Source organism: Staurois parvus, unplaced genomic scaffold (genome assembly GCF_062004578.1).
Source record: "Staurois parvus isolate SC_StPar_1 unplaced genomic scaffold, SC_StPar_1.0 ptg003235l, whole genome shotgun sequence".
Taxonomy (NCBI): Eukaryota; Metazoa; Chordata; class Amphibia; order Anura; family Ranidae; genus Staurois; species Staurois parvus.
The window spans coordinates 1-12,500 of NW_028321031.1; the positions used below are offsets into that span (position 1 = coordinate 1).

The window sequence follows — 12,500 nt, forward strand, 5'->3', positions numbered from 1 at the left end:
GGCACAAGCCGCCTGGACCGCACTGAGATCATCACATTTACAGCAATGATGAAATCTTCTAAGCTGCCCCAGACTGTACAGACCCTGTCTGATGGTGAGTGGGCGGGGGGGTGCAGGTGGGCGCTTGGGGTGTGGACTGAATTGGGAGTAAGGTTTGAGCTGGGGGTAGAATGTGTCATGTTAGATGGAAGCGTGATTGGAAAAGTCAGTCTGGGACATCAATGTTTTGTGTGTTTCCCGGCAGTGGAAGATCAGAAGGAGAGCACCGTCCTGTTAAGTCCTGAACTTCGGCAGAAGGAGGTGAAAATGAACTTTCTGAACCAGCTGACGTCGGTGTTTAACCCCCGGAACGCCACATCGCCTTCCTCCCCAGCACACACCCAGGTTAATGTAGTACCATTCTTTACCTCCTTCCTGTCAACCATACATGTATATGTGGCCTCACAGACGTGAGTGTTTATCTGTGGGGCCACAAATATATGTATCTCTCTCTGTGCTCGCAGTGCGCCGCACAGCGCAGTCCCAGCACATGCCCCAGGACTCCCAGTTCCTGGTCACCTGTAATAGCTTCTGATTGGCTTTTACAGTGATCAGTCACTGTGATTCCGCCCCTGTGTTTACATTGCATCTTTATCTTCTTGCAGGAGGGGAAGATATAAACAAACAAAAGTGTGTAATAAAAATAATAAATAGATCAAGGGTTAGTGTTGGGGTCAAGGTAAGGGTCAAAGGTCATAATATATCAGGTAGAATTATCATTATTTTTTTTTTTTTTTTTTTTAAGCTTTGTATTTATTTCTATTAGCATAATTGTTCACCAAAGAACAACCCAAAATCAATTCTCCTGCTCCTGACGATCGCAGCGATACCATACCACGGAAGTGTATAGTATTGGTTGTTTTGTACTTGTAGTAAGGCCTAGAAACAATGGAGCATATTTTGCATTTTTTTTTTATATCCTACTTAAAAATACGTGGACACTGATACCAATTAAAAAAAAAACATTTAATTTATCAGTTTTTTGATAATAAAAAAAAAAAAAAATGCTGAAAACCGCAAATGCAGGAACACTTTTTACATGTAATAACAGATTGTCTGATTTTTGTTTTGCTCAGCACAGTTTTTGTCTGAAAATACAAAACAAATACATTAAATCACTTCTGAATCTTCTCTCTTTTCATATCTTTAGTAACCGCTCCCCTTTGGATGTGAGACTAGCAGGCGAAAATAAAAACTGGGCGATCATTCGTCCGATATTCCCATGGTGTGTACAGGACCTTACTCTAATGCCCCATACACAAGATGAGAATATCGGATGAACGATCAGCCGTTTTTTTTTTTTTTGTCTGCTAGTCTCACATCGAAAGCGAAGAGGTTACTAAAAATACGAAAATTCTCCTATGAAAGAAAAGAATTTCGAAAGTGATGACGTATTGTATTGTATTTGTATTGTGTTTTCAGACGACTACTGTACTGATTAAACGAAAATCGTATGATCCGGTATCGTACGAGAAACATTTTTGCGCTTGTCCCTTTGGATATTGTCGTACGAATTGTCGTGATCGGCTCTCAAAAGCTATGTACTAACGCTCCGATTATCGGACGATCGGTCCTCGTACGAAAATTTTCGTACGATTTTCTTATAGTGTATACGAGGCATAAGTGAAATGTTTTGGGTGGAGGAGTCTTTTCACCCGTCCTGTATTGTGAACAATATTCCTGTATTTAGGTGGAGACTGAAGGAGACGACGCAACCTCTGATCAAGCAGCTGCTGCTAAAACGAAAAGCATCTTCATAGCCCAGAATGTTGCCAGTCTCCAGGAACTGGGTAAGATCATCATCCATTCTCAGCACGTTTACCCCCTTCCTGCCCAGACCAATTTTCAGCTTTCAGCGCTGTCGCACTTTGACTGAAAATTGTGCGGTCGTGCAACACTAATCATATGAAATTTTTAGCATTTTGTTTCACAAAAATAGAACTTTCTTTTGGTGGTATATAATCACCACTGAGTTTTTTTTGTTTTGTTTTTTTTGCAAAGTAAAACAAAAAACACCTGAAACTTTAGAAAAAAATGCACTTTTCTTCATTTCTGTTATAAAATTTAGCAAATAACATTTCTTCATTAATGTAGGGCAAAATGTATTCTGCAACATTTCTTTGGTGAAAATTAATAATTTAATTTGTATTTTTTTAAATGTTTCTATTTTTATTGAATTTGGTACCACTGTGAGTAACCTCAACTGCACAGCTGCATCAACCATTCACAAAGATCAGTGAATGGAGCCTCTGCGGCCAAGAGACTGTTGTTCTCAATGGGGGATGGGAGAATCACTAGCACACCGAGGATCACCAATATGGGTCCAAAAGTTTTAATGAACGATCAATGTTCCCAATGGAGCACAAGTTCAATGACATCACCACACTCATACTCCATTGTTAACTTCCAGTTCCATAACCGCACCTCTGTACACTCCTGAGGCTGCAGGAATAGTGTGCAAAAGCTGTACAATGCACACATGATCCACTGGACTTTTTTTTTTTTTCAATCAATGTGTATGCATTTATTGATTTATTTGAAAAGGTAGAATTATTCCTTTTTTAGACTTCTTTGAAATGAGTTCCTAAAACCAATGTTGGAATCTTCGTATGCACAGTTTGTACCAATGAAAATCCTCAGCGTAGTCTTGTACATTTTGAGTTTTTGTTTCATCAGCACTTACAAACTCGCCACCATCTTCTGGTAACTCATTGTGGTTTATGGTTTGCTGTTTAGGTGGGTCAGAGAAGTTGCTGAGAGTCTGTTTGAACCTCCCGTATTTCCTGCGATACATTAATCGCTTCCAGGATGCTGTTTCCGCCAATTCTTTCTTCATAATGCCGGCGACAGTCGGAGATGCCACAGCCGTCCGCAATGGGTGAGAACGCAGCCCTTCTTTGTTACAGCAAGGTGCATCGCAAGTGTTATTCAGGTGGTCTCTGTGTACACAGCAAAGGAGCCGTATTATGAACAAGTTCATGTTATAAAACCGCTATATATATATATATATATATATATATATATATATATATATATATGGCACCCCATCATGCAAATACTGACTGAAGTGGAAGCTTTGGCTTGCTCCCTCATTGCACCCTACTACGGGTCAGTGAGGAACTTTTTTTTCTTTTTTTCTTCAACTTGGTTTGTAGCATCCAAAGGACAGGAAGAATATGCTGGAGGTTTTCTATGTCCACAAATAATCAACTAAAGGAAAAAATGAACAGGCATAACATCTGCAAAGTGACCCGTGACTATATATATATATATATATATATATATATATATATATATATATATATATATATATATATATATATAAAAAATTTGTTTCTGTTTTTGTTGTGTAACATACATCTAGCCATATCCAGAATATGACTGAGCTAGATGTATGTTACACAACAAAAACAGCCAAGAACTCTTTGCTATGTTAATTATATATATATATATATATATATATATATATATATATATATATATATATATATCCGTACAGAATACAGGTTTACTTTCAAAAGTTCCACTCACTCTTTAAAAATAAAAAGTCAGCAGGTACTAGAACTGTAGCTGCTGACTTTTAAAAAAAAAAACACCCATTCTCCTGTCCCTCGATCTCACTGTGTGCTCCCCGTAGTCCATTTCACCGGCTGCCCTGTGGCCCCAGCATCTTCAGTGTAGTCACCCAACTGTGAGACTGACCGCTTGTGGCTTCACAGCCAGTTGCTCAGTGTGCATGCGTGAATGTTCCCATAGTCTTCTGGGACCTGTCACGTGTCCCAGAAGACTGTGGGGAGGGAGGACAACTTACGATCGCCTAGGCAACCACAGCGGAAGTGGGAAGCGGGTACCTGTCAATTTTGGGTACAAACCCCCCCCGCTCCCAAAGGTGCAAATCCTAAATGGGGAGTGGGGGACCAGTCTTTAAAGCAGAACTTCACCTTTTTGAGTGGCACTCCGCTGTAAAGCTTTTCTAAAGCTAAAATGAGCTCTGAATAGCTATAAACTGTTAACTTTTTTTTTTTTTGGCTGTGTTCCATTAGGAAGATTTCCCTTTACTTCCGGTCAGAGAAACACAACAGGAAATGAGATGAATTCTCTTCAAAGTGAGGACAAATCCCTGTTGGTTCAGACACAGGCCAACAGAGGAGTATAATACCTCCTCCACTGCAGGGAATTTTCATCTTGTGTTTTTTGTTTTTTTTTTTTCCCCTGACCTGGTCACTTTAAAGTTTTTGTTAAAAACTGTGTTTTAGTTTAAGCAGGGAATAGTTAGAACTTCAAGTTTTTGTTTTTTTTTTCTCTATCTGTGTCTCTTTGAGGAGATTTCCTTTCACTTCCTGTCCGAGAAACAAAACCAGAAGTTGGGTATCTCTGCTAAGTGAGGACAAATCTGCTCTTATACAGTCGCTGGAGCAGGTGTCCCTATTGGGGAATCTGACAGGAAAGACCTGACGGGGGTTCTGACCATTCCAAGCTAAAGAGACTTTTGACTTTAAATACTTTAAAGGATAAATACATGAAAAGCCACAGAAAATTCCAAGGTTTGAAGCCAGACAAAGCGCAATGGGGTCATGTTGATGGGGATGGTGTGTGAGGCCCCACAGTTGATGTGGGTCAAATAAATGATTCTGTTCTTTTAATCACTTGGCATTTACCTATCGGCTGTTTCTGTGAAAAAGTGTTAATGTGACCTCCGATCTCATGTATCCTACATATAACGTCAGTCCTGGTCCCTCTGCTTTCTGTAGCTTTCACTCCCTGGTGATTGATGTGACCATGGCTCTGGATACTCTGTCCCTCCCTGTCATGGAACCTCTGACTCCACCTCGGCTTAAGGATGTCACACTTCTGGCCCTAAGCTGCTTGTATGCAGGTAAAGAATTTTGTTTTTAACAGATTTGTGCGAATTATTTTCATGACACTCAATACATTTCTACAAGTTTCACTTTTTAAAGATAATTTTCCTCTGAAACATATTTATAGGTAAAGCAGAACTAAACCCACCAATTTTAAAGTGACACAAAAGCTTTGTTTTTTGTTTCTTTTGTGTTTTTTTTTTTTTTTCTTCTCTAAAATAGCAAACTTGTCATACTTCCCTGCTGCGTGTAGTGGGCCTAATCCTCTTCATCTTTTCGGGCCCCCTCCGGCTCCTCCTCCTCGAGCAGTGCCCCCAGGGAATGCTGCTGGCCCTTGGGGCACCTCTGTGTGCTTATGGTGAAGCAGAACTTGGTGGGTTTAGTTCTGCTTTACCATTAGACACATTGGGGTTTATTTACTAAAGCTGGAGAGTCCAAAATCAGACTCCCTTCTGCATAGAAACCAATCAGCTTCTAACCTCAGCTTGTTCAGTGAAGCTTTGGCAATGAAACCTGGAAGCTGATTGGTTTCTATGCAGAAGGGAGTCTGATTTTGGACTCTCCAGCTTTAGTAAATAAACCCCATAGAGCCACGGCTCAGCCCCACCCCCTCTCTCCTCATTGTTTTTTTGTCTTGTTTTTTTTTTTTTGTTTTATCAAAGTGTATTTTTTTTTTTTTTTACAAAAAATATATTTTATTTTTAAAAACTGCCCGTTTCAGTTTTTGGCCAAGCGCATCCTGAATTTTCAGTTTCGGCACCAGAATGTTCACTTCGGTTCACCACTAATAGTAATAGAACAATCAACATCAAGCTTACCTTGGATGTAGCGCCATCCATCTGACTGGTGCGGCAACACACAAGAAGTGCAGACTCTCTGGAGGCATCTAAAGACTTCTATTGTGTGTCTGTACAAATAACTGCTGAAGTGTACCCAATATTGATTTACTTTGTTCTCTTTTTACCCATCGCTATCTGTTGTGTGTGTAGGTGTGAGTGTGGCCACGTGCATGGCGATCCTCCATGTTGGCAGCACACAGCAGGTTCGGACTGGATCCACAAGCTGCAAAGAGGATGACTACGAGAACGATGCCGCCACCATTGTGCAAAAATGTGTAAGTGGGCGGGGCCTTGTCCTTGTCATGTCCTGTGTATTGGGACAGCAGTATTGATGATGAAACCTTTCTTGCAGCTGGAGATATACGAGATGATTGGCCAAGCAATCAATAACTCCAGAAGAGCCGGAGGAGAGGTGAGCAAAAGTTTGTTGTAAATGGATCAACCCGCAGCTTTCGTATCATTGCGAGTCGGTGGGAAGTGCGCTGTGCGCGCCGCCAACCCTTTATGCCACTAATACAAGCTCTGTGTGACTCGGGGAAATGGAGAGTCTGTAAACATTCATTTTGATGCTCAGAAAGCTTCATTTTCTGATATTGCATTGGATTTGTGTAGCTTATGGAGATTCAAATAGTTTTGAGTTGCAGAAAAACTGTTTTCATTACAGTTCCCTGATATATTTATTTATTTTTTTTCAGCATTATCAGAATTTCCAGCTTCTGGGAGCTTGGTGTCTGGTGAACAGCCTCTACCTGATCCTAAACCTCAGTCCCACCGCCCTGGCAGACAAAGGGAAGGAGAAAGACCCCCTGGCGGCACTTAGAGTCCGAGACATTACTCGAGCCAAAGAGGGGGTCGGTTCCCCGAAACTGGCCCCAGGCAAAGGGTAGGTGGTAAACCAAGTGTCATGTCTTTTCAGTGTTTGTTCTTCTGTATGAGTGCTGGAGGTTTGCTACATATACCCAGTATATACCCCAGTCTGTATGTATGTCAGTGCTGTCTAAATGTACCGTATTTTTCGCACCATAAGACGCACTTTTTTCCCCCCCAAAAGGGGGGAAAATGTCAGTGCGTCTTATGGAGCGAATATAAAGCGGCCGGTCCGGTATTTTTGCGGCCACCATGTCAGAATACCGGGCCGGCCGCTCAGCTGTTGTCTCCTGCAGGGCCTTACCTGTTCCTCGCTCCAGCGCTGCACAGTCTTCCCGCACTGGCTTCTGTGACAGCCGGGTGCCCACTGCGCATGTGCGAGAAGCACTGCGCTTTGTGAATGATCCGGTGTCTTCTGGGACACATGAAAGGTCCCAGAAGGCGCCGGGCCATTCACAAAGCGAAGCGCTTCTCGCACCTGCGCAGTGGGCACCCGGCTGTCACAGAAGCCGGCCCGGGAAGAAGAGGGAAGGCAACTCCGCGGAAGTGGGAGCGGGTACCTCTCAAATTCAGGTACCCGCTCCCCCTCCCTCCCCAAAGGTCAGCAGTCTCTGGTCATCTCCTGCACTATGTCCGCAGTCTCTGGTCATCTCCTGCACTATGTCCGCAGTCTCTGGTCATCTCCTGCACTATGTCCGCAGTCTCTGGTCATCTCCTGCACTATGTCCGCAGTCTCTGGTCATCTCCTGCACTATGTCCGCAGTCTCTGGTCATCTCCTGCACTATGTCCGCAGTCTCTGGTCATCTCCTGCACTATGTCCGCAGTCTCTGGTCATCTCCTGCACTGTGTCCGCAGTCTCTGGTCATCTCCTGCACTGTGTCCGCAGTCTCTGGTCATCTCCTGCACTGTGTCCGCAGTCTCTGGTCATCTCCTGCACTGTGTCCGCAGTCTCTGGTCATCTCCTGCACTGTGTCCGCAGTCTCTGGTCATCTCCTGCACTGTGTCCGCAGTCTCTGGTCATCTCCTGCACTGTGTCCGCAGTCTCTGGTCATCTCCTGCACTGTGTCCGCAGTCTCTGGTCATCTCCTGCACTGTGTCCGCAGTCTCTGGTCATCTCCTGCACTGTGTCCGCAGTCTCTGGTCATCTCCTGCACTGTGTCCGCAGTCTCTGGTCATCTCCTACACTGTGTCCGCAGTCTCTGGTCATCTCCTGCACTGTGTCCGCAGTCTCTGGTCATCTCCTGCACTGTGTCCGCAGTCTCTGGTCATCTCCTGCACTGTGTCCGCAGTCTCTGGTCATCTCCTGCACTGTGTCCGCAGTCTCTGGTCATCTCCTGCACTGTGTCCGCAGTCTCTGGTCATCTCCTGCACTGTGTCCGCAGTCTCTGGTCATCTCCTGCACTGTGTCCGCAGTCTCTGGTCATCTCCTGCACTGTGTCCGCAGTCTCTGGTCATCTCCTGCACTGTGTCCGCAGTCTCTGGTCATCTCCTGCACTGTGTCCGCAGTCTCTGGTCATCTCCTGCACTGTGTCCGCAGTCTCTGGTCATCTCCTGCACTGTGTCCGCAGTCTCTGGTCATCTCCTGCACTGTGTCCGCAGTCTCTGGTCATCTCCTGCACTGTGTCCGCAGTCTCTGGTCATCTCCTGCACTGTGTCCGCAGTCTCTGGTCATCTCCTGCACTGTGTCCGCAGTCTCTGGTCATCTCCTGCACTGTGTCTGCAGTCCATTGGTTCAGAATATTTTTTTTTCTTGTTTTTCACCTCTAAAACCTAGCTGCGTCTTATGGTCAGGTGCGTCTTATGGAGCGAAAAATACGGTATATACGTTCTTATAGAGACCTTTATATTCAGCGATAATATATCAGAGAATGCAATATATAAAACTGACTATTACATTGTAATCTGACAAGTGAGAAGTCCCCTTAAATCGGTGTCTCCTCCCTCCTCCTCCTCCTCCTCCTCCTCCTCCTCCTCCTTCCTCTTCTTCCTCTTCTTCCTCTTCTTCCTCTTCTTCCTCTTCTTCCTCTTCTTCCTCTTCTTCCTCTTCTTCCTCTTTTTATAACTATAAAGTGTTTAATATTTGTCTCATACAGACAGTGCCATCTAGATCTTCAGCTTGCAGGAATAGTTATTATATGTGGCCCTAGTGCTGGGCTTTCCTTTTTAGACAGCCCAGCATTTCACCATGTAAAGTGACGCCTGGAAGCGCCCCTCCCTGCACGTAATATTTCATTTGTTGAATAGGAATTTTAGTGCACCAGCCATAATCTTTGCCTTTGTTCCCTACAGACACCAGGGATTCGGGGTTTTGTCTGTAGTACTGGCGAACCATGCCATCAAACTGCTTACTTCACTCTTTCAAGACTTGCAAGTGGAGACTTTACACAAGGTAAGGGGGAATGTCCGGCCGCCTTCTGCCATATTTCTGTTTGTTTTTTTATCTTTTAAATCCCCACACAGCGCAAAAGGTTTTGCAGGGGTTGTGATTTAAAGAGTTACTAAACCCACAACAGTAAAATCGGTCTGTAGGTGCTGTATCACCCATATGGAGGAAAAATTTATTTGAAATATATTTTTAAAATGTTCTTCCCAAATATATTGCCATATATTTGAAATACTACAATTTTGGCCATATTAAAAAAAAAAAAAAAAAAAAAAAATTATGTATTTATTTATTTTGCATGTTGAAATGCATTTTTATTACAATATATTTTAAAAACACGTTTCAAGTATACTGTATGTCTTTAAAAATACAAATCATTTTTGGAATGCATTTACACATATATGTAAAAAAAAAAAACTGACTAAAAATATATATATTTTTAAGTATATTCAGATTTTTTTCACATATAAAAAGTCATTTTAACATCTATTTTTACACATTTGTATTTTTAGAGACATACAGTATATTTGAAATGTATTTTTAAATTTTTTTTTTTTATTTTGTAATAAAAACAAATTTGTGTGTGTGTGTGTACATATATATTATGGCCAAAGTTGTAGCATTTCAAATCTTTTTCTTCCATGTGGGCAAGCATGCTTGTTATACTCACTGTGGAACCTAAGGGGTTGATCCTCCGTATTGTGTGAAAAGGCTGTTTGATCCGGTCTTCTTCGATCCTCCTCCTGTCACAAATCCATCTGCCATAGTTAGAGCAGCAGTGGCAAGTTTGCACATGCTCTGTTTGGTCTGTATTAGACTGTTTTGTTTTTTTTTGTTTTTTTTTTATGAGAGTGCATGTGATCAGCACAGGACCAATCAATGCTGCCCAGACAGACGGTCAGGGTTTATGCAGCCTCATAGGACAGTCAGAGGAAAAGGAAAACTCCTCCTGCAAGGTTAACCAGTGCTCTACTGGACACTGATAGAAGTCATAAGACTGCTATATGCTGCTGATGGGATGATATTTAGAAGTTTTATTTACTAAAATAGTTGTATTTCCATGTTTCGTGTACTGTGGAAGACCCGATATAGCGAACGCGGGGTCCGGGGAGAGCGGATGTAGCGAACGCGGGGTCCGGGGAGAGCGGATGTAGCGAACGCGGGGTCCGGGGGGGAGCGGATGTAGCGAACGCGGGGTCCGGGGGGGAGCGGATGTAGCGAACGCGGGGTCCGGGGGGGAGCGGATGTAGCGAACGCGGGGTCCGGGGGGGAGCGGATGTAGCGAACGCGGGGTCCGGGGGGGAGCGGATGTAGCGAACGCGGGGTCCGGGGGGGAGCGGATGTAGCGAACGCGGGGTCCGGGGGGGAGCGGATGTAGCGAACGCGGGGTCCGGGGGGGAGCGGATGTAGCGAACGCGGGGTCCGGGGGGGAGCGGATGTAGCGAACGCGGGGTCCGGGGGGGAGCGGTTGTAGGGAACGCGGGGTCCGGGGGGGAGCGGATGTAGCGAACGCGGGGTCCGGGGTTTGGTAACACTTTAACTTCGCACAAGATTCAATTCCAGTGGCAATGCTCATCTGCTTTCTCTTGTTTTCCTGCAGCAAGCTTTAGATACAGATGGACCCCTTGCAGAGCTCAGCATCGCAGCACAGAGCACACCCATCCAGAGAATACAGCGACTAATAGACTCCATTCCACTGACAAATCTTCTGTTTACAGTCCTGTCCACTTCTTATCGTAAGGTGAGACACCGCTTCCATGTACAGGAGTATAAAATAAATCATGTGTTTTAGATCTGAATAGAACCTGATGGCAATGCAGCCTGCTTTCTTCTCAATTGGTTTGTGACAGTACCGCAACTGCCATTTGCCACTCCACTTCTATGGTGTATTAGTGCTGTATGGGTTGGTAGTAGGTGCTTTGACAGTGGTCATACTGGGCGATGACTAACAAAGTGGCCAAGTGGATAGGCTGAATGGTGCCGGGAGTGGTCAGGTAAATGGGCTTGTCAGGGACTGGTAATGACAAGGTGGACTTGGATGGGGCTGGGCAAGGACTGTCAGGGGCCGAGTGGATGGGGCTGGTGAGGGGCCGAGTGGATGGGGCTGGTGAGGGGCCGAGTGGATGGGGCTGGTGAGGGGCCGAGTGGATGGGGCTGGTGAGGGGCCGAGTGGATGGGGCTGGTGAGGGGCCGAGTGGATGGGGCTGGTGAGGGGCCGAGTGGATGGGGCTGGGGAGGGGCCGAGTGGATGGGGCTGGGGAGGGATTAGGAGGGGCTGAGAGGATGGGGCTGGGCAGGGACTGGGAGGGGCCGGACAGGGACTGGGAGGGGCCGAGAGGATGGGGCCAGACAGGGACTGGGAGGGGCCAAATGGACAGGTAACATTATCCTCTGTCATGCAGGCCTGTGCCTTACAACGACAGAGGAAAGGTTCCATGAGCAGCGATGCCAGCGCCTCCACTGACTCCAACACTTATTATGAAGATGATTTCAGTAGCACGGAGGAGGACAGCAGTCAAGGTAACAAATCCTTTCTGATGTGGTTAGTGAATTTCTCTGTATTTGACTTGGCAGGGAAATGCTTGTGTCTTCGAAGTATCCACTAGGCTCAGATCATTGATTGGGAACTTTTTGAGAACTCCAATTAGGCCGGTGATCTTCGCTTAGCTGAACAGCCAAGTGTAGCCTTTGGTGGGTTTCCAAGGGGGCAGGAAGAGATTGTTGGGAGATAAAGTGACCGATAAAGCTGCAAACAAACGACTGACACCGTTGAAGTACGTTTACTGATACCAAAGGTGTGAAGTTCTTTGCAGCCAGTCCTGTGCTTTACAGCCAGATGGGTGATACAAATGTGTTACTAATAAAGAATACATCTTGGTTCAGCAATGCATCTTCCTGTGTCACCTCTTCCTCATTGGACAGTGTGTCAGCCTTACCGCCTCTCTGCAGGGAACTGACCCAGGTAGCAGCAGTGATCAACAAGAGGTAGCTGGGGTCATTTTGACTGACAGGGATGTGTGTTTACCCCAATAATGGTCGTCCAAAATAACAAATCCTTTGAAAGCTTTTCTACTTGTCTGTATTTCAACACTGCATGTAGCATCCTACTTCAGTATGTCTTTCAAGCTCCATATTCTGATGATTCGTTACATGAATGCAGATGATGACAGCGAGCCGATCCTCGGACAGTGGTTTGAAGAGACCATCTCCCCAACCAAAGAGAAGGTTCCCCCACCGCCTCCACCCCCTCCCCCTCTTGAGAGCTCCCCTAGAGCCAAGAGCCCCAGCAAACAAAACTCTGCAGGAAACGGCAACATCCTGGCAAGCCGCAAAGACCCAGAGCTGGTATGGACGTCCACAGAATGATTCTTAGCTGACATTTTTATGTTACTCTAGGCTTTTTTTTTTTTTTTTCCTTGTTTACAGAAAGTTATCAATGTCCAATCTTCTTTATTGCTAGCCCTTTGGATACATGTGGTGGAATGTAACTCTGTGCTGCCACACATGTGCAT

The 12,500-nt window shown here is 45.0% G+C and overlaps 1 protein-coding gene across 1 annotated transcript in view; it reads left to right on the plus strand.

The window, feature by feature from the left end:
* Positions 1-6: 6 nt before the first annotated feature.
* The window catches only part of UBR4 (ubiquitin protein ligase E3 component n-recognin 4), a gene marked incomplete at its 3' end in the record, with an annotated part of 105,291 nt that continues 92,797 nt past the window's right edge, over positions 7-12,500 (plus strand). The window contains exons 1-12 of the mRNA XM_089667389.1: positions 7-94; positions 245-384; positions 1,730-1,829; positions 2,776-2,917; positions 4,791-4,915; positions 5,888-6,012; positions 6,090-6,149; positions 6,433-6,620; positions 8,895-8,994; positions 10,589-10,729; positions 11,391-11,508; positions 12,149-12,333. Of these exons, the coding sequence (XP_089523515.1) occupies positions 46-94; positions 245-384; positions 1,730-1,829; positions 2,776-2,917; positions 4,791-4,915; positions 5,888-6,012; positions 6,090-6,149; positions 6,433-6,620; positions 8,895-8,994; positions 10,589-10,729; positions 11,391-11,508; positions 12,149-12,333 (1,473 nt within the window). The remainder of the gene's footprint in view (positions 95-244; positions 385-1,729; positions 1,830-2,775; positions 2,918-4,790; positions 4,916-5,887; positions 6,013-6,089; positions 6,150-6,432; positions 6,621-8,894; positions 8,995-10,588; positions 10,730-11,390; positions 11,509-12,148; positions 12,334-12,500) is intronic.